Genomic DNA, 25952 nt, shown 5'->3' with positions numbered 1-25952 from the left:
TATAATGTTTACAATGTGCATCATCATAGTTTAGTTTGTTAGCATGCTAATGTTTACTGTTTAGTACTAGACAGAAAGTACAGATGAGGCTGATGGGAATGTCTTTAGCTTTGCAGGTATTTGGTCATGAAACGAAATGAACAAATTAAACGTTTGAATAACGATGGGACTAGATGAGGGGGCATGAATGTCACAAAATTCCTTGGCAATCCATCAAATAGTTGTTGAGATATTTGAGGCTGGACCACAGTGATGGACTGACTGACAGGCCGCCAGACCAACATTACCGTTGCCAGGATGGCTCAAGACAGCTTTCTCCCTGTCTATTTGAATCAAAGTGTTCTGCTGGACCACTTGAGCAGAGCTGAGTGCAACAATGCTAATATACACTCATCATGAGGTTTTAATGCAAACTTCGCTAATGTGTAATTTTTTCAGAGCTTGCTCATTTGTTCCCTCACTCCTTGGCTTAATGAGCTTGTAACTCCTTTCCTTTATTGTATCGATTATATTTTAACTAAAAAAATGACCAAAAAAAAGTCTCCACCATTATGTCTTTGTCCTCTGGGCATGGTTCCCCACCATGAATATAACATATGTCAAACATGGCCATATGTTAATAACTCAATATGTCCTCATGAAATGACTGTACTTGCTGGTTTTGTCTGGTAAACAGAAAGCACTGCTCAGACAGAGAAATGTGAATGTGGCTGAGTGTACCTGATAGACGTGGTAGGCGTTGGCAGCTCTGCCCTGCAGGAACACAGAGGGGATCCACACGTTGATGAGAGCACGATGAGCCCTGAGTGACACAAACAGCAAACCGTCCTCACTGCCGTGGTTATCATCATCATCATCATCATCATCGGCATCATCATTATTATCATTATCATGGGCAGCAGCAACATCAACAGTGTGTCAGCACCGCGCTTGGACAGTTACAGCATATTACAGCTCACTCTGGTAAGAAACCTCAAAATCTAATTTGGTCATGAACCGAGAGCCGAACCAATTAATGATAGTATGAAATCAAACAGTGTTTGAGCTTTATTCACCAGTAAATTTGAGAAAGAATAACTTAGATAGGAGGAAGATTCAAAACAAGCGAAACTCCAGGGGTGAGAGCGAACTAATATAAAAAGAATGAAGGTTGAAGAAAGAGTGACAGAAAGACAGTGAGGGTAAGAGAGTAACAGAGGAAAAGTAAAAGATAAATATTCTTACGTCTCAAAATCTGACAAGCTGGGGTCGTCTGACGTCTGGCTTAAATCACCTGGAACCTGGCAAGTGAGAGTGGGGAGATTGACAGTGATTAAGAAAGAAACAAAAGATACACATTCATTACACATGCAGAACAAACTCATACACAAATGTAACATACACACACAAATACACACATTAGTCCAGTATGACACTGATTCCCAACCAGGGGTCCTTGTAACCCAGGGGGTACTTTCAAAGTTTGCAGGGTGTACATGGAAAGAAACATATTTGTTATAAGGAGGAATATATGCAGCCAAATAGGATTACAAATTGGTGTGGCGCTAAACTATAGTAGATTTAATGTCACTATTGCAAGTAAACTGCCAAGTATGACAGGCCGACTGCAGACTACACATTGGACTCTGACCTGACTCGGTAATACCTGAACACCATGTGATGCAACTAAGAATGCATAAACCATACTGAGCAAGCAAGCGGAGAATTTAGCTGACAGCTATGGTTTAATGGTTGAAACAGTTAAATAAAAGTAATTTATAAACAGCTAAATACTGGATAAACAGTTAAAATTGTAAACAGTTGAAAAAGTAACCTAAAAGTATGTCATAAACAGAAAAATGATTAGAACTGCCAGCTTCTGCCACCCCAAGGCCTGGTTGTACAAATGCAAACTTAACCAAACTGACCTTAATACTGACAGTTGTATGAGAAAACATCCTAAAATATCGACTTTTATAGTGTAAGTAAATTGCACTTTAAAATCAATAGAGATTAACTCGTTTGGAACACGACAGGTGGTGTCAATGAAGGGGTAGTCGAGATCAGCTGACAGGGCTGTGGGGGGCACAGAAAAAGTTGGGAGCAAAATGCTGTTTACTCAGCTGGAGTACACATCTGGAATTCCGCGACAATGCACATGTGCGTTGTGTTGTGTGTGTGTGTGACCCCTGTTATTGTTGATGTGTATCCGCTGCTGTCGGGTAGCAGTGGTTTATCTTAATCTGACACCCTCTGTACAATTGTGAGTTTGTTATTTCAATAAACGCTTCACTCTTTGCTTGCTTCCAGGTTCCCTTGAGGAACCACTTGACCAAGCTCACATGTGAGCCTTCTAGATGAGTGTGTGTGTTTTTTTGTAAAAAAAAAAAAAAAAAAGTGTGTGTGTGTGTGTGTGTGTGTGTGTGTGTGTGTGTGTGTGTGTGTGTGTGTGTGTCTGTCTGTCTTCCCTCAATCTCTCTCAACCAGAGCTTGCCTGTCAGCCTCTTAGTTCTCCCAGAGAGACTATCAGAAACCTGGCCTAAAACACTGTCACCAAAGCCCCTTCAATGGGGCTCCAGCCTCCAGGCTTTGATCAAACCCTCCAAGATTCCCACACAAACAGACACACAAACACACAGACAGAAAGCAATAGAGGAGTGAGGGGAGAGGGAAAGAGAGAGACGGTGAGGTACAGAGGTGGAGAGAGAGTGACGTGGGTTTGGTCATCTGCAGCAGCTCTTGGAAGCTGGAATCAAGCAGCAAGAGGAACACACACATGCACACACACAGACATACTGAGCGGTCCAGAAAAGCAGGGCTGAAGCTGAGGGATAAGAGGTCCTATCTTCAGCCTGGGGCTCCCATCACTGCCACTGTATCAACTCACACTCTGGACAGTCTGTTTGTGCATGTGTGTGGCCAGACTGCTTCAAGCTCTCCTGAGCATGGCCAGATGTTGGCATTCTGTTTGTGTTGGTGTCATTGTAGAGGACAACTTAGAGAGTGCTGACTAAAACTAGTTTGTCTGAAATAAAATTTAGCAGAAGAAATGGGTAGTTAGCATTAACATCGACAAAAAAAATCACCCAACTTCATCAACGGAGATGAAGAAAGATGTTAGCACTGGACACTGTTTGAAGGATTATCTCTGGGAAGTGCACTGTAGAAGTGCCAAAGAGAAATGAAAACAGCTACTTCACAGATGACAACTACAAGAAAAATGCAGTTAACTGTTATTGACAGCCATTGACTGTAGAGAAAAATGAGCAGAGCACCACTGCAAAAACAAACAGGGCAAGCGGAGATGAAAGTTAAAAAAAATCAATAGGAGGAAAAAAAAAAGAGAAAATCTGCAGAGAAATCAGATGAGAGGGAACATCAGTGTTTGTGTGTTATTTGCATGTGTGCGTGTCCAGTCACTCACCGGTCCTCTCAGGTCAATGAGTTCCTGTCTCATCTGGACAATGAGGTGGTCTTTGGCCATTAGGGAACGGTACAGGCGCTCATTAAACTCTATCAACTCACCATGCATCTCGGCCACCTGCAGTGGGTAAACACACACACACACACACACACACACACACACACACACACACACACACACACACACACACACACACACACACACACACACACACACACACACGGAGAGAGAGAGAGAAACAATACATATAAAATCACTTAAATTTCTCATCCTGTAGAACATTATTATTTAACTCAATTAAATAAAAAAATAGACAATATAAAATCATGTAAAGACATTATGTGTAGTGTTAGCACATTCAAAAATACAATTCTCAGTTTCCATTTAACACACAAAAGGCAGAAGCACTCCAGGTGAGACGTAATGGATGTTGACAGCAGGACGGATTCTGGGAAACAGTCAAAATCCTGACAGAGATGAGAAAAAGAGAGGGAGAGAAGAGTGAGAGACATAGAGAAAGAAAGACAGAGAGTGTGCGAGGGGGTGAAACCAGTTCATATCCTAAACAGTCAGACCCCTGACAGACTTCTAATCAACTGTCTTCAGCTCTAACTAACCTTGACGTGGTGTGTGTATGTGTGTGCTCATGCAAAATGGCCAAGCTATTCTGTTTGTGTGTGTGTGTGTGTGTGTGTGTGTGTGTGTGTGTGTGTGTGTGTGTGTGTGTGTGTGTGTGTGTGTGTGTGTGTGTGTGTGTGTGTGTTCCCAAGCCTGTCTGCCTAACCAGGCTGGACAGTGTGGACAGGTCTTTGTCAGGAGACTGACAGCTGTGACACACACTGTGCTGTATGGAGGACACCTGCTGTCACAGCCGCTTCAGAAGAGCGCCATCTCCGGCTGACAGGTGAGCCGAGGGACTGCGCCACTGTTGCTCCAACACCGACCTTCATATATTAACTTATTCACATCCCATTTAAGAACCCATGAAGGAGGAGGAGAGGCCTCTTATGTAACAACAGCAGCAATGACAATGATCACAATAAACTTGATTAATCAAACAATTGAAGCAGAGTTGACTGAATACCTCACAAAATAGTTATGTGTCTAAGTAGGGTTGAAACCAGTTTCTATCTAAAATTTAATATCACGTCACCAAGTTGAAAAAAAATAAATGTCAAGCACCACAACAGAATAAGCATGGTTTATTTCAAACAAAGGCTACATCGAAAGCAGAATGAATTTAACATTGTATCTATAACCAAAGAAACTACTTATGTGCAACGAGACAGTTTTAGCTTTAGAATGAATGTGCATGTGATGAGCAACAAGAATCAATGACAGGGAAGGCGGGACCCCTGCCAACATTATAGATGACCATTTGGCTGACACTGCAACAACACTTGTGTGGTGCTTTTAATGTTGGTTGGCCATCTATTTTTGCTGGCTCTGTGAGGACAACAGTTCTATATTTCTATTTATTCTTATTTATTCTATTTATTCTTATGTATTCTTATGAGGTTGAAAAGCTCTTTTGCCGAGGAGACCTGGTCATTATACCCCTGACTCCACTTTACCTTGTTAAAGGATGGGTCACTATTTTTTCAAGTCTATCTTCATTACTGTTTCTTGGCTGGGAGCGGTAACTCCCAGGAGTCTCCGCTGACTACCAGGCAACCTCATAAGATTTCAGCTAGTGAGTGCTCCCAGCCAAAAAACAGCCCCACAAACAAAGTCGTTTTTTACACCGTAATATTTTTACGGATTTAAAAAAAAAAACGATAAAATGCGTTAGTAAGTGAGGTTTACAGATGTTGTTAGGTGGATTTTTATTACCTTTGGAAAGAGCCAGGCTGGCTGTTTCCCCGTTTCCAGGCTTTATGCTAAGCTAAGCTAACCAGCAGCTGTCCGAAACCTTATACTTTCCAACAGATATAGATTAAAGCGGTATGGATTATCATAGCGTATTCCCTCAAATTTTGAACTATTCCTTTGAAACAACACTCAAATGCCCATATGTACATTGAAACAGTTTTTGGTCACTGTAACGGCTCCTTCTCAATGCCGTTCTAATGTAAGAGCTCTTTCCCTGGACTGTGTATCTTTGTGCTGCAGTGGAGGGATTAACACACAGAGGGAATTTTGCAGTAAAAATACTAAAACTAGAACAGATACCATTTTTTGCACAGTACAAGGACTGTGGATTTTGTCCCCCATTGATCACATTGTGAATCATATTAGGAGGGGATCTCTTCGCAGCCAGGATGGACTGGAGGAAAAATTACAGCAATCAGAAACTGATTTTATAGTGTGAGACCCCATCCACAGTCTGGGAAAGTGGTCTCAGAATTTTGGACCCCATTGTATATATGGGCGTGAAAATTTTGTCGTAAGACCGAAAAAAAAAAGAAAAAAAGAATATGACCCTATCGTTTGAGGTGGAGTGCAGTCACTACCAGGAGCCAGATGCAGCTCTGTCAATCAATCCTAGTATGTCCCAGCTACACACTGCTGCCCTCTAGAGAAAATACTGCTGTGGAATCTCAGGAGAACACATTTATTGAATTTTTCAAAATTTTATAATATTCACTGAAGTCGGTTTTTTGGCAGTGGTATTAAAGTAGTTTCAAGCCTTCAGTTGCTATGACAACCCTATTTAAAAAGAACAGAAAGCAAGGCTACAGTACAGTACATGTGCTCCCTCCTCTGGAGCCGAGTGCTCTGGGTCAAATGATGTTTCAAATATTTCTCCTTCTGGAACTTCAGATTTAAATGCATTCAATTGGGTCAAAGAGTGAAATAAAAAAATAAAAAAAACATTGTGACTGAGAGATCTGAGAACATAATTTGGATACACAAATAAAAACTGATGATAAAATTTGACATTTGAAGAAGTACAAATGTGACAGATAAAAAACTAGTCTACAGTATGCAAGAGTGGCTTAAGGAGTAATATAAAAGATGATACTACATTAATTCTTCATTCTCCAATACAATATTCACCATCACACAGAGAGGGACATAGGAGGACAGATCACACTCTTAATCGGGAGGTGTGCTGTGTGCTCGGCTGAAAACGTGATCAGAAAAATCCTAAGATCACTTGCCAACTACATTGCTAACTTGGGTGGAGAGGCCAAAATGTTGCTTGTATGGTTTCTTCAGATGATATTGCTACACTGACTTGTCCCTAAATTGTTAATGTCTATTTTTAATAAAAAAGTAAAAGGCGCTGTGCAAGAGAGGTTTTAGACAGGCAAAGAGTTTTGTCTGTTAGATTTGTATTAACAGAAACCAGAAAGACTGAGAGGTCTGAGAGATAAAGAAAAAAGACAAAGAAAAAAAAATACAATTCATTGTGTTCAAGAGGCAGAATCTGAGTAACATTATAAAGACTTCAACCAATTTGAGGAAACACACAGCTACAGTACACACTAAATAAAAATAATGCTACCACAAATAATGGTAACAATTCTGTCTATACACTAACACTATTCAATGGATGCTCCTGTTATCAGTGTTCTTAACAATTCCTTTCATTAATACAACAGCTGCTACAATGAAGAAGTTTCGCAGCGAGCTGGCTTTGTTTCTCAATGCTACTGTTTAAGTGCAGCTCCGAAGTTATGAAGTGAATACCAATGTGCGTCTCCTCAGGCAGGCTGTTAAATCTCTCCACTGTCAAATGCAACCTGAGCTTTATACGCAGCAAATCATCAAAAGTATAAAACAAACTAGATGCAACAAATCTGGGAGTTTTGGAAGGCCTTCAGTCCCTTGCAGCTTATTTGGGCAATAGTCATTTTCCCACTTTTTGAAAAAAACGCAAGTATCTTTTACTTAAGGGTGTGGAATAATGGAAAATAACAGACTTATTTTACTTCAACGATTACGCCTCAGAACTCAGGGTAGTGTTCAACTGAGACCATGGGAATCAAACTGCATCTAAACATTTGGGCTCAGTTGATCCCCAGTTGTCACTTTTTATTTTAACTGAATAAAACAGATATATCAGTGTGCTCAGTCAATATCTACATGACTCTCAACAGCAGAGACAGTAGGAATCTCGGGATCGGACGGGGCTGCAAAGCGATAAAATACAGCTGATGGTAATCTTTGAACATAAAACATAACCGACTCCAGCTCAAAAATTAATCCCCAGACCTGACATCTCAATTTTTCTGTCTGTATCCTGGAAGAAGCCTGATGTTTGTTTCAAAAAGTGAAAAGGAAACCCAAACACACTCTTTCAAGTCGAGTTAAGGTCCAGCAGGCACATATCACCTCCTGGCATTTTCCACTCGGGGACCTGGAAGTGGTTACACCCTAAAATACTGACTGCCATTCATCATTCATTTTATTAGCCACCACAACTCTTCAATAGAACATCATGAAAGAGGGAATTAATTTTAAGCGTGAAGAAACCCAATTAATTCTCAGTGAGAGGGAGCTAATCAGTTTGGAATTCTCTAGAGGTGCATGTGTGTATAGTATGTGAATGTGAGTGCACATGTGTGTTGCTTTGTGTGAAAGTGGTGGTCTATATTAAGCACTGGCTGTGGGTCTACGTGCTAGCGTTGCCACTTTGTTTAAATGGTCAAGTTCATCCTCCCTACTGTTATTACAACCAGGTTTCAGTGTGCATTCACTCATGCCTGGTCCTTACATGCAATGGGCATTGCTCAGTTGCATTATGCCACTCTCACCCACCTTTCTCGACTGAAGGCCACCCAAAGGCTCGCTTCAGGCTTGCATCAGCCAATAAATATCTGCAGGACAAGGGCTAATTAGTAGCAGCAGGAATCCCTTCCACATAGCAAAATAAATGAGAAAAATGGAGATTAGTCCGGAACAAAGTAGTTACGGAGAGGTTTCGAGAGCTAAAGGGCTCCGTCAGAACGAGTTTGGTTTTAGTTTAATTAAACAAATGATTTAAACATCAAAGACAATAAATACAAAACGATCAATTGACAAACAATGACATGAATTGGAAAAGATTGTGGCATACACACAAAAATTTATGAACAAGCTAGGGAGATGATATTAATTCTAACAAAGGTGCAAAGTAGTGCATCGCACAACATGTGAGTGTTACATGCCTGAATATACAGCATTTGTGTCCACTTTCATAAAGTGTTTTCTCCTGACACTCATAACCCAAACAGTAACTTGTTAGTCTTGACGGTGATGGAATGGCTTACAATTTCCTTCATGCCAGTGCAGTTTGAAGTTGAAAAGCTTTCATTGTGAAACCATAAAAACATCACAACAAACCTGACAGCTCAACAAGTCAGCCAAGTAGAGTCCTGGCAGGCTGTTGTTGTCTGATTTAAGCCACAGACTATCTTCAGCCTTGAGGCCATGGCTGTGTGGCTCAGGTAAGGAGCTCCCAAGGCCATACTACGATCAAAGCTCAGGACAAAAGTGACCAGAATTTGCTGCAATGTTCTGCCTGAGATGCTGGGACAAGCAAATTCAGCAACTTGTTATCAAATCACAACAGTCTTTTTTCAGTCCCTTGCAATCTTAGTATTTTTCCCAGCTCAGTACTTGGAAACAGAAGTAAATGCACAGCTCCATACAACTAGTTACTGAATAGGTAAATACTTCCATCCCTTTTAGGAAGTACATTGTCCTTTTCATGGGTTTAGCATGCTTCTCATGTTCAAGTGTGTAACTGTAACCCATCAATTTAAGGAACTTTACAATTTAAGGAACCCTTCTGTCTTTGTTTGCATCTCATGTATAAGACGCAAAGGCATGCACACTAGTATGCTGGTGATGTGACACACATTCCTGCTGCCAGTTTGATGCTATTCCACTGACCGACCGTTGGTGGCGGCGATGTTAAAAAGAAATGTAAAAACGTGCCAGGGAAGGCAGGAAAGAAAAAGACTAGCTTACATGATGTTGCACATCTCAAAATATCTTTAAAAAAATCCCCTCTCCAAATGTTTTATGAGCAAGAAGATGCATTTAACAGGTGTGTGAGGGGTCAATGATACACGCAATAAGTTTTGGTGAGAAACAGTGAATGTAAATATAAGTCCTCAAGGTACCTTTAATTTGCCAGAGGCAAAGTTTATTTGCTCATTCTGAAGAAATTTGATTATTTTGTCATCAATCAGCTTTTCTTATGTAGGAATAAACGGGGTGATTATTCATTGCACTTACTCTGTGGCTTATACGATTTGTAGTCTTCACAGTATTAAACGTTTAACTAGATCAAAGTAAGAGCTGAGACTGGACCGTGAAAGGAAAAAATAACTATGATTTGACCACGTTTATTAACACATACTCTGTCAATGGGATTAATAATGATGATGAAATGAAGACAAATTAGTGTCATTTATTTCATCCAATGCAGCAAAGTGGAACTGTACAGCTTAAAAAGTAAATTAAAAGTGCCGTATACTTTTGTTGTGTTACAAACAGTACAGTCAGGACCAATGGACAGGACCAATACAACAAATTAAATATTGTGGAAAAAATTTAAATTTCCCCCACACAACAACAGCTTCATTGCCGTCTTTTAAAAGAATCATGGTTTATATAGGATTGAAAAAACAAATACTGGCAAGATGTATGAGAAATGTCAGAATTAGGCTCAGCTCTTATTGACTCAAATTTGATAATAGTGATGTTTTCTGCCCTAATGGAATATGTCAAATATTCTGAGTGAATATATCTAACATTAGGTAAGATGAGGTTTTATGACCTCATATGACTGAAAATGGGACCAGCAGAGCAGCGATGCAAATTGTTGTTTGCTATCAGACACTTTGTCTCTGCTGCAGGGTCGGTTTAGTATGATGCAACTGTCAGCACTGCTGGAATCATCACAGCTAACTGCCACCCAAGTGATACTGACCACAGGCTCCCTCACATACACACTTTCTACCACGCTGTTCAAAAGCAAACACAAAGACACACACAATATCCTTCTTCACACAACGCCTTGTCATCCTCCTCTGCTCTCCTCTCCAATCTTTGCAGAATCTCTTTGTGCCTCTTCCTCTCCTCTCGCCCTGTGTATGATCTGATCTGAGCCGCACCAAGCTGAGCTGGCCTGAATAAGGAAGCTAAGAAAGCCCTAGCTGAGCTGGAAGCCCCCCCCCCCCCCCCGAAAAAAGAGAGACAGAGTGAGAAAAGGAGAGCAACAGAAGCAGTGGTATAGCCGACCCAAAACCGAATAACCTTATTTAAACTGGACACATAGGATGAGTGGGCTGGAGCAAAATGAGGCCAGGAGGAAGGAGAGAATATCAAACCACGTCGGTGCTCAGACAGATGGACAAGTGGCAAGAAACGGACAGAGACAGGGTCAGTGGAGAGCATATATCAGTACTCGGGGTCACATTTAGTGGCATCATTTACTCGCACAGTAAAGTCAGTTTGCAAACTCAACACTGGGTTTCGGCTCAAGTATATATAAAAACTCAAGCAATCCAGGTATGTTCACCCATGTTTTGGGTGGATTTTCGAGCTTTTAATCGGTAACTCTGATGCATCATTGCCGCTTCCCATCTACGCAGGCATTTATGTATTTAATGACAAAAATTGGTGCCTGTGCAACATTAAGAAACTTTTAAAAAAACCAAACCCTTTTTTTTTTTTAATTTAAATCATATTTGGGATATTTTTTCTTTTATCTGAAAGCTGAAAGTAGAGAACAACTGGAAACATGTTTGAAAGAGAAGGGGATGAAATGCTGGCTGGTACCAATGTCATTGCAATGCATTTTAGATAACTAGGTCACCAAAATGACAATACTTGCAAACAGACCCTCACAAATTCATGCAGGATCACAAAACGTCCCAATTACAGTCAAACGTGTACGTCATTTTTTCTGGCTTATACAGTATATCATTCTTTAACTCAAGCTTTTCACATGCTCCCCCAAATTTAGTCCAAAAGTCAAATTTAATTCTTTCTGATGCAAATACTTCTTTGAAAATATTTTATGTTATTCCTCCTCAAGTGAAATTCTTGGCACTTTTCTCTTTTCCAATTGAACAGAAACATTTCCTAAAAAATTAAATGTTCATCAGGATATGTTATCATGTACTGTGATGTTACATAAAACCTAATGGCAGGCAATTCTTAGTGTTCATATTAGAGCTGGGACCATTTCATAGTGGGCAGGCCTCTACGACTTGAAAGGAAAATACTTTCATCTTTTTTTAATTCATGGCAGAAGAAAGGCCCAGTCGCAGGGCATCAAAGGTTCATTTAAACATCTTAAACTGGGTGAGAGCTCAACCAGAATATGGCCAATACTGGGCTGCTTTGTAAATCTAAATGCAGCTTGTCTCTCTATCTGTGTCTGACTCACTTCAGCACAGCTGCTCCTAAACAGGAAGAGATATGGCTGAGAGAAAAAAGGAAGAAAAAGAGTGTGAGTGACGACCAATAGAGACATTACAAGCTGTGCTGTCCACTCTGAACTGAGGTGGGAAAAAAGGATACAAAGAGAGCTAGAGAACGATGAGTTAAGTGTGAGCACATGAGAGCGGCAGATGGACCAATAGAAAAGGCACATATGGGAGTTTATAGGCAAGGCTAAATCTGGCCCATGGTACAGACGTAGCTCTTTTCTCACTGCTGCATCACACAGTGAGCTCCATGAGCACTTGGATCACTCACTTTTGGGTTATGTAGTATTATTACTTTGAAATGCTGCGGTGATGACAATGTTAAAGTACAGTCTGTCAGCTTTAATTCTGGGGTGTCTTCATCACAATGCGGATGAACATCCAGAGAACTAAAACCCTCTCTTAGTGCATGTTCTCCCAGTCTATGCATGCCAAAAGTATTTGGACAGATTAAGATTAGGTTTACATTCAAAAAGTTGTCATTTTTACGACCAAGAGCTAAAATTTCAATATACACTTACAGGACTATCCGAGCGTGAAGATTTATGGGGATTAAATGACAGTTGTTAGTTATGGATTATTGTTGCTCAAGTCAAAATATAAGTATTTGTGTTTCCATGATGCTAGAAGAAGACTGTAGTGAGAGTGATACTCTGCATTAAAAGAGTTCAGAAGGTTCTGTCTTTTTTTTAGCCTCTGCAAACGTGTAAGGAATGGATTAAACAGTGTGTTTATTTGCTCTAATGAAAGCTCTAATCGTTAGCATGTCAGGCTGGCTATTTTACTACCTATAGTAGTAACCGAGCACTACTTCCAAGACCAAGGAGCACATCCTTAACTAACTACAGTAGTGTCCACGTTATGTATCCACCCGTGTCCGTTTGTCTGTTTGTTTGTTGGTTTATTCTTCAGCAGGATTATGAAAGAAGTACTGGGTCGATTTCCACCGAACTTGGTGGAGGGGTGGGGCATTGGCCGGGGAAGAACCCATTACATTTTCAGGCAAAACCCGGATAATTTACTATGATTTTTAATTTTTTTCTCTGAATTCTGGTGGTTGTTGTTTGACACTGACCTTGGCGGAGGTCTGCGCACTACTGAGCGCATTTTCTACTATTAACTGCATTGGTGTATTTCACTCCTGCCGCAAAACTTCAATAGCAAGATGCATGAATCCAGCAGTCATTTCCCCATTGAGCTCAATATCGAAAGTAGCAGAGATGAGCTGTATCATTTAACATATATGTACAGCTGCAAGCTCCATCCAAATAGGAATAAGATGCTCACAAATTGTAACTGGAATCACTATTGCAGTATGCTTTTGCATCCAAAGGCATGCCAGAGAATGTGTTACAATCCCAACCTGGACATAGACATTATTAACTGGAGACTTACAAAACAAAAATGATTTGTGTAAAAGAAAATTTAATAAGGCCTAGGGAGGCTTTTTTACTTACAGCATGTGCAAACATTTCAAAGAAGATTCACCTGCATTATTCTGAGAAGAATAGCACGCATTATCCAGTGTTTTGCCTTTTCAAGGGTCACATTCACATGCATCACACAGCAAAGAGAACGGGCGTTACACAGGCATATCGGTTCATATTCTCCTGGTTATTACTGAGACTCTGAGTTGGTTGCTTGTAATTGTTGTTCTTGTTCATGATGTTCTTTATGGTTAATTAATGAGCTTGTGGATCAAAGGGAGAATCCCTGATCCCACTGGAAGTTTCGACCCATATCTCTTCTCTATCCTCCAAAAGCACTCTCCTTTTACTTATCAACACAACACAGAAGAAATAAAAATATACACCATGGGAAAGCAAAACAACAACGAAAAATTTGTGCTGTAACTGAAAATGCATAGTCACAACACTCCTAATATAGTTAGAGTCTGTTTGTTTACTGGATGTGAGCCAGACGTCTACTGAAGAATTTGGGTTAGGATGATCCAGCCTTTAAGCTACAGACAAGTTAGTTTACAGCACTAGTGTATGATGTAATGAGGCCTCAATTTGAAGCACAAAAGCATCTCTTCTCAATCTGAAATACCTAAATAACTGAGGCAGGTTCTTAGGATTTAAGTTTACAGGCGCCTTAAGTAAGAGTATACTGCATCTAACTGAGTAACCGCTGCTTAGAATCTCATCTTCCAGCCTGTATTACATTCAAGCATTGTAACACATTTGTACACAGGCCAAATGGACATAATACAAAACAGTATTATTTTCCCCAGTAATGTCATCTCTTCAGGTAATTCTGTTGGATCTCTGCTCTAACTAGCTGGCTAACCCTATTCAAATTGTGCCTGCGCTAGAGCAATCTTATTACCTCCGCCAAGGAGGTTATGTACTCACCCCTTTCTGTTGATTTGTTTGTTGGTTTCTGTGTCAGCAGGATTACAGAAAAACTACTGAACTGATTTGCATGAAACTTGGTGGAGGGATGGGGCATGTGCCAGGGAAGAAGCCATTTAATTTTGGGGTAGATCCGGATCATTTACTGTGAATTTGAATCCTTTCCTCTGAAGTCTGGTGTATGTTGTTCGACACTGGCCTTGGTGGAGGACTGAACTCTACCGAGCACATTTTATAGTTACTGATCTGTCTAATTTTGCGGTGATCGACAGGCATTGATACAAGTCATACAAATTACTCCAGGCATCTTTAAACCAACTGTCATCAGATTTTGATTTCAAATGTTGCTGAATGCTGAATGGTGCACAGAAGCATGACATTTTTTTTTCGAGGTGAGCCCTGCCCACCTCAAACCAGTGGAAGAGCACGGTAAAAAAATAAAAATACAAAAAACTCTAATGTGAAATTACCAAAACTGTTTATGTGGAACCCTGTAACTCAAGCTGATAACATAAGTTTTCAGTTTTAAGGATAAGAACTTTTACAAGTAAAAGCATCTACCTTGCAGTATCTGCACTCCCAGTTGTCCCCACTAAGTTTGATACACACACCTGTAAATGGCATAATTTTTTTAATCCAATTTATTTTCATAACTCTGAAGAATTACTTTAGTTTCTGTCAAAAGTTCTTTAGTTATTTGAGCATGAAATTTCATTCTTGACTGTGGGAGCAGTAGTTTTTACAAAATAATCTTAACTCAAGGTACACTTACAAGCTTTTTCCTAAACTTTCAATCCCAACTCTCAGTCTTTATCAGCATATAGCGGCAATACAAGCCTTTGCTCAGTTGTCATGGAGGTAGTTCAGTTATCACGTGACGTAAGTACCGAATTATGTATGGAACTTGATAAAAGGTTGTTGTATATGAAGTTGTATATTCATAGTTATATTCAGGCAGGCAGACAGTAGTCTCTTGCTGCTACCTTTTCTATTAATTTCACTTTGGTTTGTAAATTAGCATTCAACCCACCTGTAGGTAAGATTAATAAATTCTTAAAAAAGATTCAAATTTGGTTTTCTGACATACGTCTCTTTCACACCGGCCACAAGTGGATTACAACTCCCTCCTCCATCATTTTCATCTTACTCAACAGTGGTTGATTCATTTATTTTACAAACAACTTAAAGACATCAACAATAACAATGTTGTCAACAACATCCTGACATCATGCTATACCATATGAATAAGAAACAGCACAATATTCAATAATAATTCAATAACAAAGTGCCACATCCATATATCTATCCCTTCAGTTTCAAAATGAATTAAAAATGTTGAGCCCCCTCTTAGTAAAGCTGGTGAGTGTGAATGATTTGCAGGCCCAGAAGTCCAGAGAGGCGGTTGTGTACTTTATACCTTCAGCCTGACACAAACAGCCTGTGAACACTGATAAGATGCACTTATCTCACACACACACAATGAAAAGTACCACACAATAAAAATTAAAATGCTTATGCATCTATCTCCTTGAATTTTTGTAGTTTCACTTTCTTGCCTCCTTGACTTTATCTCTCTCTGCATCCAGTCTGTCTTTCACTCATTTTATCATTTCATTGTCTTTTCTTTCATTTCTAGCAGGCCCTGGTCCATTGGGAAACGTTGAAGTGCCCTCCCACTTTTAAATCCACTTAGATCAAGTATCCATGCAGATTTGTGTGAGAAATCCCACTCATCCAGACAGGATCTGACACACCTGGTGAAGGCATGCACGCAGACATGAACACACTTTGAGTTGGTGAACACACTAGGATCACTTTGACACTGTCACAGTTGAGAAGTGAAGGAGAGGAGCTACAGGAGTGAGGGGAGAGAGTAAGAAGCATTCAGTGATAGGCTGTGCCTGCACAATGTCCAACAAGGCATACAACCACTCACCTGCAGAGTTGCACTGTGGCTTTTCACAAGACATCACATGGTTGTGTTTAAAACCCCACCACCACCAACCCAAATTCTGAGGCTATCACCAGTTGAAGGGGTGACAGTGGCCAGTAGAAAAATTCTGTCCTCTCCCCTTGAATGCCTTTCACTCAATGTGTTGTGAGACTTTTCTTGGGCCCATGCATAGTGCAGAGCCTGACAGGACACATGAACATATGAGGATGCAGCAGGAAAAGAGCATCGAGCCACTTGAGATCTGGCTCAAATATAAACAAAGTCAAAGTCAATACAATGCATTAGCATCATTAAATTAAAACTGAAGTAGGTCACAAACACAGGCCTATTTCCCAGGTTAATGAAGGCTGAGCCCTGTCCAATATTTATTTGCGTCTGGCAGGCCTGTATGTATCCAACAAGGCTCGATGTGACATTTTCAAAAATCAATAACTTGGTCGGTCAGTTTTTGTCTCAGTTGCTGAAGCGAGACAGCTGAATCGGGAGTGCTGACAGCTACTCATGTAAATCGCACAATTTCCAAACCTTCACATCAGGACCAGGAATGAACACACCCACATACAGTACTGTACACACATCAACACAGTGTTAACTATATATAAAGCCACACTTCTTTATTCCTACATTCCTCGATGTGTCTTTCCCCTATTTCATACAAATATTACAACACTATTCCACTGTCCCTCTGAATATTATGGCAACTCCTATTAAATCAGATTGGTGGTGAAGCATAATGAGAACATCCTGCATCTCCTGTTTGCTGCATATCTTTTTTGTTTCTCTTCACTGTGGCTTTTTCTAGCTGGAGAGCCAGCACTAGCCTTGCCACAGCAGCCACTTTCCCAATTTACAATCTTTCTGCTTGACAACTTGTAACATCAGGGACAAGGAAAACACCAGTGCTCTGCATGAGAGGCTTATTTAAACAAAGCCATCAAGGCCTGAGGAGAGCCTGCAGTGCAATTGTGTCCCACTACCATCCTCCAGGCTCTCTGTGAAAGCTCGATCAAGACTGACAGCCAAACAAATGAACAAATAAATAACTAAACACCATTAAAAATGCAACACACATACATTTGCATAAATAAGTGAATACATAATTTGGCCAAACACGGCTGGAATTATTTCTTATTAAAGAAATATAAAACCATGGATTAAAATCTCATGTAGACGCCGCCCCACACCTCACTACCCATTAGAATACTCAGGCGTTGCCTTCATTTTCCTGGTCACTCTCGCTGGTCAATCTAACAGGAAACTGGACGCAACTATCATCACTCACGCAGATGGCAACATAATGCTAGATGCCCAATTATTAGAGCTTCACCATGCACTACAATCAGTATATTTGAGGAGAAACTGCTCAGGGAATAGCTCCTGGAGCGGTTAAGATGCAACTTAAATCAATGCAACTGAAAAGTGCAATTCTCTGCTTTATTTAGATAAAGCAGCTTGATGAGAATTTGCATTCCCTGCACAACTCTCACTGGCCGAAAAACTTAATCTTATCATTCTTTCTCATACCACTTCAGAGATTACTAAAAGCAAAGATCCAATCTAAATTTATAAATAATTATCATATGAAAATTTAAAAAAAACTGTCAACCAACAAGATTATTGGCGCCTACACTGTTTTTTACACTGTGTGGCGGCAGGTCAGACTTGGAGAGAAATCTAGTGAACTGCCTTTTTCTTCTAGAGCAAAGAGAAGATATTTGAGGTACTGGCAATGGCAGGTGATGGAAAAATCCTGTTTATCTTTTTCAGTAAAACTAACCAGATGAACCCTAGACTGAAGAATCTACTTTGAAACAAGGAGACATACTGAAGTGTAAAAGAGGGCAGGGAAACAAGTAAAAATATGCCTATTTGCTTTCCAAGAGAGATGAAAAGATTGATACCACTGTCATGCCTATACTGTACTGTGAATATGAAGCAAGAGCCAGCAGGCAATTAGCTTAGCTTAGTATAAAGACTGGAAGCAAGGGGAAACAGCTAGCCTGGCGCTGTCCTAAGTACAAAAAACTCACATACCAGCACTTATAAAGCTAATTAATTAGTTTTAAGTATAATAACTTATGCACAGTGAGGACCAAACAGAGCGAGAGAACACTCACCTCTATGAGTTTGCGTTCATAGCTGGCAGCCAGCTCCTCGATGTCACCCATGAACTTATTCTGTGGCACAGGGGCCTGGTCTTCGCTTGACTGCAACACTGACAGGGCTGCAGCGGAAAGAGTGAGAGAGAGAGCACGCAGGTGGGTTTACACATATGTACAGATACTATGACATGTCAACAGCACACACTGCGTGTAGATACTCTTCTCACAACCAATTATAAAGCGTGGGTTTCTGCCAATTATGCACATTGTGTCATCTTCTGTGGTGAGTTGTGACACCTGTGGCTGTTTAATGCTTTTGTTTTAGCAGCGAGAGAACAAAACACAGGGAGCAGCAGATCTATATAATATACACATTACCAGCCAGGAAAGAGCCATGAATCCCCATTTTATTTAATTATTGTCACACAATGAGGCAGATATGAGTCATGCACATCACAAAAAAACATATTACCATGCAGGGAAGGCATACAAACACACACCCACAGAAAGGCACGCATTAGCACACATATCGTCTCGTTCATGCATTCATATTTGCTTGTACGTACAAAATAAAATGCTGTAGTACTCAAACATTTTTCTTTCTGAGAAAACTTCTCTCTGTTCTGTCAAGATGATAAACTCCCCTTCTCTCACCATCGCCTGTTGTACTCCGTTCAGATAGAGTTTATTGTTTCTTTGCACTACTCTAGCTCACTAGCCAGCTAAAGTCATCATGACGGAGCCTAAAGCGCCACTTCTGAGCCAATAAACATCAACTAATCGGGTTCCCTCTGCACAACAGAACTTAGAAGTAGAAGCAGAGGGACAGGTGGAAGATGGATTGTTTTTTCACATCAGCAAAAGCAAATTAACGCCATTATTTTACTGCCACCACATTCAGCAAACACCTAGACAAATACACTGAGGATAGGAGGTGGGAGAGACAGTGAGAGTGATTTGAGCAGAGACAAAGAGAGAGTGTGGAAGTAAAGTACAGAGATAAAAATTCAGCATGTCCAAGGCTGCACATAGCTCAAATAAACTTGTAGTGATGGCTCTTCGGGGAGGAGTTTTAGAAAATATACAGCTGGACTGTGATTAGATAAAGGGTGAACCCCAAGCAAGTGTCTGAATGTCTAGACAGAGTGAGCCAGGTATTGACGAAGGAGGCCAGCTCATTGTAGTTCCATATAGACAGGACCCTTGGGGAAAAGCTGCTGAGAATCACGGGTAGGTAGAGGTACACAAATAAGGGCACTGGGGGAATGAGGGTACCAGCGTGGTGCCAAGGTAGTTGAATGCTTTACTCAAAGGCAACCTGGCATTACTTGTTGAGGGAAAGGGTGATAGTACTGGATCAAATTACTGAGTCACTGAATTACTGAAAAAAGTCATGCTCTTGAACATTTTCAAACCATTTTTCAGTCAGCTGAATAGAAATAACCATGGTGGAGGGTGAGAATAATTTTGATGGGAAATCATATAGAGTAAGGAACAGACAAACTAAAAGAGCCATATTCTCAGCTCTCAATCTGAATATGTGAATTGTACATCAACCTAAAAATACTCTCTGTGGCTTAGGAGTCAATATGGCGTCTATGAAGTCTCTCTCATTGAACCTGGTTCAACTTTTGCTGCAGAGCACCGAGACATCACCTGACAAGGTGCTGCATTGGCCAATCGCATACATCCAATTACATACATGCAAGCAGGTTTTCTTCAAGGACCTCTCTGTATTTGGCTGTTTTCATCATTCCCTAATTTCTGACCAGTCTCTGTCCCAGCCACTGCCACTGAGAAGCAGCCCCATAGCTTGATGCTGCCATCACTATCTTCACCATAGGGATGTGTTAACTAGGTGATGAGCAGTGCCTGGTTGTCACCAGATATAGTGTTTGGAGCTCTGCCCAGAGGGTTCAATTTTTGTCTCATCAGACCAGAAAATCTTTTTCCTCATGCTCTTAGAGTCCTTTAAATGCTGTTTGGCAAACTCAAAGCAAGCTGTCATATGCCTCACAGTGCCTTCTGTCTGGCCACTCTACTATAAAGGACTGGTTGATGGATTGCTGCTGAGATGGTCGTCCTTCTGGCAGGTTCTCCCATCTCTGCAGAGGACTTTTGAAGCTCTGTTAGAGTGACCATTGGGTTCTTGGTCACCTCACTGACCAAGGCCCTTCCTGCCCAGTTACTTAGTTTGGGCGGATGGCCAAGGACCCTAGGAAGAGTCCTGGTGGTTCCAAACTTCTTCCATTTCACAATTACTGAGGCCACTGTGTTCCTGGGAAAACTCAGGGCTTCAGAAATGGTTTTATACCCTTTCCCTGATCTATGCCGCGCCACAATTTTACCGCAGAGTTCTACAGAGATTTCTTTGGGCTGCAGGGCTTTGTTTTGTGAGATCTTACATTCACAGGTGTGTGCTTTCTAAACTATGTCCAATCAATTTAATTTGCCACAGGTGGACTCAATTTTTAGACACATCTAAAGGATAATTAAAGCAAAGAGGAAGCACCTGACCACAATTTGGAACGCCACAGCACAGAGTCTGAATGCTTCTGTAAATGAGATTTCACTTTTTGAAGTTTAATAAATTAGCCATTATGGATAACTGAGTGTAGATTGATGGGCAAAAATGGGAATTTACCAATTTAAAATTAAATCTACAGCACAATAAGGTGTGCAAAAAGTGAAGGTGTCTGAATACTTTCTGAAGCCACTGTAAAACAGGAACCACACTCAGGAACATTCTTATTTAAAAACAATTTTTCATCAGTGCCATTTTAAATTAGTTTTATCATTCTAGGTCTTAAGAGGCGCTCTTAATTTCAAATTAGTGACACTCCAGGAACAAACCTTCTTATTTGATCTCCTGCTGCTGCCTTGTAACTGACAATTTGAGTTTTACATTTTTATGAAAACATGTTTCAGGGTGCTCAAATTGCTTATTTTGTCTGAACATCAATTAAAATGCCCAAAGGGATTCAGTTTATGATTGAATGAGATGAAGGAAAGCTGCAAATCATCACATTTGGCATTTTTATTTAACTAATTACTTAAATTGCGCTTTGTTTATCATTTTGGTTTTTTTTATGAATAATCAGCTTATCGATTAATTGTTTCAGTGCTAATTTAGACCCCTAAACAAAACAAAAACACAGATGACAGATACACACCGAGTACACATAGAGATGCAGACATCAAACCAAAATGACAAAGTTCTTTCATGCTACAACCTACAATTACTGGCACAGCAAGAAAGTTGCACAGACACACACAAACCAGCCCACACACACACATACACAACGTTGTATATCCACATGGACTCACACAAAAAAAAAAAAAAAACAGACACACAGACACACACACAGACACACAGACACACAGACACACAGACACACAGACACACAGACACGCACGCACGCACGCACGCACGCCTTATACAGAGGCTGGCAGAAACGCATTATCATGGCCCCTGCAAAGGCCCCAGCAGCACAGCAATCCCCAAGCTTATCTTTGGCCCACCAATAGCACTGTACTATACATCTCAGTCAGCAGCCTGTACAGACACATGAACACGCACACACGCGCCCACACACACAAACACAGAGGACTGCTGATGGTTGCTCTTGCGATATCAATTTGCCTCAGCCCCAAGTTTGTTTGTTTTTTTTTCCTTAAGTTGGATTTCTGTTACCTGTCACGTTGATAGACTCTTCATAATGAAAGATACACGGGGTGTGTGGGCGAAACAGGGGAGGGGGAACACAGATGTTCCCGACTCAAGGAAATTGGGCAGACAGCCGGTCTGTAATAACGAAACTAACTGAGCAACACTCCCCAGCTGCTGTGTGTGACTGTGAGTCTGTGTGTGAGTCTGTGTGTGAGTGAGTGTGTGAGTCTGTGTGTGAGTGTGTGTGAGTGTGTGTGTGTGTGAGTGAGTGTGTGAGTGTGTGTGTGAGTGTGTGTGTGAGTGTGTGTGTGTGTGTGTGAGTGTGTGTGTGTGTGAGTGAGTGAGTGTGTGTGTGTGTGTGTGTGTGTGTGTGTGTGTGTGTGTGTGTGTGTGTGTGTGTGTGTGTGTGTGTGTGTGTGGCAATGTTGAGCTACATGTGAGCTAAAATGTTGAGCTATTTTAGGACACATTTTAGGACACACGCAACTGCTGCAGAACGGGTGTCAGATCATATTATAAAACTGTTTATTGGAGTGTGTGTGTGTGTTTGTGTTGTGCTGCACTGTCCCTTTCCCAGGAGTGTGTATCCTCTGGCTTTTCACCCGAGTGTGTGCATCTCTGGAGACATCTCTCTAATGATGACAGTGTGTGAGATAATGAGGCAGTTTAGTGGTGGAGAGATGACACACACACACACACACACACACACACACACACACACACACACACACACACACACACACACACACACACACACACACACACACACACACACACACACACACACACACACACACACACACACACACACACACACACACAAAGGACAGAGGCCCCATCTCCACACTGAGGAGAGTTTCCCAAAAAACTGACTGAGCATTCAAAGATGCAGCATTCAGATCAATGCTGCATTTGCTTTAGTGGCTATTGGTAATGTTTTACGCTTTCAGTTCACTTGTTGACATTGTGAAACTGCTTTTAGATACAAAGCAAGTCCATGTTTACTGGGAACAAGCAGCCATCCGGCCATTTTCACTGAGGACTGACAGCAAAGAGGTTTGTTAAATAACTGGAATAATGTGTCTGTAATTCAAATCAGGTTTCTTTTCACTGGCCAAAATCAAAATGGGTCTCTCAGTGCTTTATAATGTGTACAAGCAAACTAGACACTTGTTTCGTATACTGTGCATATGCACAGTATTCCCTATCCTTGATCCTATTCCTGTTGAGCAGTCGCCCACATCATTTTCATTATTGGACTTTTTTCATGTTGTTTAGCTGAATGCAATGTGAATGTGACTACATGTGCAGACCCCATACGGAAGAATGATCAAGGCGTTAAGCTCTAAGCCGTGGGGTCACCCTTCTTCTGTTAATTTGTTGAAAAACAACAGGAGGACCCATTTAAAGACGAGGATGAGGTTAGACCTTTCGTCAACGAATCATAATCACCTACGAAATATTACTAATCCCTGATGCGTTTCTGTCCATGGAAGAGGAGACAAACTAACACAAACACAGTATTAATGTAATATTGTCCACAAGGACCCATTTACACCTGGCACGCACGCGTAATTTGTATCTGGATATCCTTCATGGATTAGGAGAAACACATCGTATGGAAGGTGAATATGCACAGAGAGCGCATTGTGGTCAGAATCCAGTCAGATCGACCAGACAAATATCACTATGTAATTAAGGCTTAAGAAGCCCCACATTTAAATTGGACATCTGTCTTGCACTTGGCTACATTATTATTTGTACAGAACAAAAAAAATGGAAACGTCAGCAAGACACTTTCCATGGGTAATAGATTCAGGTCATCGCTGATTACCAAAGTCCAGTCGTTTCAGTTCCATTCTTTGTTTTCTTGAGTTTTTCCGCAGACTCCCGGGAGAACAGAGCTGAGTGAGCAGCAGCAAGATGACTACCATACGTAGATAATGGTCTACTGTACATACACACACACACAGTGGATTCGCCTCAGAACACAAGAGCTCGTAAATGAGAAAAAGACAGAGAATACAAAGAATACCAAATCTGTACTTGCAGTGAATTACCTTATACCAAGTTGTTTTTTTTTCCTTTACCGTTAGATAGGGCACGATATCAATTAAAGGTCTTCAACGTCCTCGTTGTTTCAACTAGCCAGGCAGTATGACACTTGTATTTGTGCCCAGTGATCATGATGTTAAATGTCAGTATGAAATTCAATTTTGAATTTTCAATTCAGTGCATTTTCCATGTTCTTTTCCCTCGCAGATTAAAATGAGTCTAATTCTGAACCACAGAGCAGATGGACATCACAGCTTGTTACAGAACAAACTGCTGTCTGAAGCAAATTCTTTCTCATTTATCTGGCCTGGGGTGTCCAGGGCAAGCTGCTGAAAACTGCCTACTATCTGCAGGTCAAGAGATCAAGAGAAAGATTCACACCAGAATGGGGATGGCACAGGGTCAAACATGGATAAGCTGAGACATTTCCTCTCTTGTGACCTGCTGTTGCTACCAGCTGGAAGGACGGGTGAGAGACGAGAGGAGACAGCTTAATTCAGTTTGACATGATAAGCATTACCAATAGCAACGGGTTCAGATTCAACCTACTCTGTATCATGCTCAAGGAAAGCAGAGGGGCATTAATACAGAAATTTCACCTACAGGGCAACCTAACCCCTCTGTGAAATCAAGAAAAGCCTGAAATATCCTCTCCAAAGTAGACGCTTTGACAGGTGATAATAACGTCGGAGCCAGTTGTGGAGAAAGCGGGGCAAAGGCTTACACACTTGACTAATGCTGCTCCATCCATTAGCAGTAAAGAGACGTGGCTCTGCATCAACGACCCCGAGCACACAGCAGGCTGCAGAACAAACACACGTCCATCCTGCTCGAGCCGAGTCCAAGCAAGCCTGCTAAATAAAACATGTGCTGGGCTCCCACCACAATAGGACTAAAGCGCAATCAAGTGAAGCACTCCTTGTAATGCCATAACAGCACAAACCCGCGGCACTCACACCACTGTGAAATTGGGGCTCTAGTGAATCTCGTCTTCCATATCTTATCTTCTTATGAAATCGTTCCATCCCTCCCAGCTCCTTCTTCCCATCCTTTGTTCTTTCTGTTTTTGCGCCCCTAACTTTCTTTCATCTCCTTTCATTTAAAAACATGTCCTTTTTTTGTTTTTAGTCTTCTCTATGAAGTATTGATTTAGTTTCTGTTGTCTTGTCTCTGTTGCGTCTTTCTTCCAAACTCCTGTACTCCCAACTTTCTGCTCATTTTTGCAACCTTCATTCATCCTCTCTCTTCATACTTACTTTACCTTTGAAATCTTCCTCACTCCTTACCCATTCATCCTCCTCCTTATTTTCTTTCTCTCCTTTAATTTCTTTTTTCTCCTTATCAACCATTCTTTGCCATTTAATTTAATTTGTGCTGTGGTCTTACAGCAGTCCCATAACACTAATTACGGATATTTTGAAGGCCAGCCACTTTACACCATGCACATCAATGAAAACATGCATAAAAAGATTTTTCACACATGCACACAAAAAACACACAAAGGTGAGCGCTGCACAGGCAGTCAGGCATCAAAGCAAACTGAGGTTTAGGTTAATCTGTTTTTCATTATAAAACTACATGATTAGAAATCATGGGAAGAAGAAAAAATGTCTTTGTGCCTTACTACACTAACAACAGCATGCATCCCTCTCACATACACACACCCACACACACACACACAAAGTTGAGCTAATAATGCAGTCAGACCATACATTGTTGATGGGCTGGCCAGGGAGCAGACAGGCGGCTGGCGAAGTTAATTAACGGGTGCTTATCAAAAGTAATCTTCTCTCACTTCATGATTTTCATAGTTCATTTCTCGCATTCCCCTCCTTCAGATAACAAAGGCCTTTGTGTATCAGTCCATGTATGCGTATTGAGAAGACAAGAGAGGGGGAGATCAGGCCAGCTTGCTCCAAAGAGCAGGACAAACAGGACAAGATTTTCACTCGCATGAGACAGAAGATGTGGAAATGTGGATGTCTGTGCCAGGCTGGGTTGCTCAGAGGCCCGCTGATCATGGGTGGAGAACCACAGAC

The 25952-nt window shown here is 41.0% G+C and overlaps 1 protein-coding gene across 1 annotated transcript in view; it reads right to left on the bottom strand.

The window, feature by feature from the left end:
• The window catches only part of snx29 (sorting nexin 29), a 135349-nt gene that overhangs the window by 46107 nt on the left and 63290 nt on the right, over window positions 1-25952 (bottom strand). Inside the window, exons 15-18 of the mRNA XM_040135301.1 lie at window positions 18204-18310; window positions 3404-3520; window positions 1225-1280; window positions 721-802 (exon numbers count right to left, since the gene is read on the bottom strand). Of these exons, the coding sequence (XP_039991235.1) occupies window positions 721-802; window positions 1225-1280; window positions 3404-3520; window positions 18204-18310 (362 nt within the window). The remainder of the gene's footprint in view (window positions 1-720; window positions 803-1224; window positions 1281-3403; window positions 3521-18203; window positions 18311-25952) is intronic.

The sequence above is a fragment of the Xiphias gladius genome, chromosome 9, assembly GCF_016859285.1.
Source record: "Xiphias gladius isolate SHS-SW01 ecotype Sanya breed wild chromosome 9, ASM1685928v1, whole genome shotgun sequence".
Lineage (NCBI taxonomy): Eukaryota > Metazoa > Chordata > Actinopteri > Istiophoriformes > Xiphiidae > Xiphias > Xiphias gladius.
Note: the sequence above shows the minus strand (reverse complement) of the source record. Positions and strands in the feature narration are given on the sequence as shown.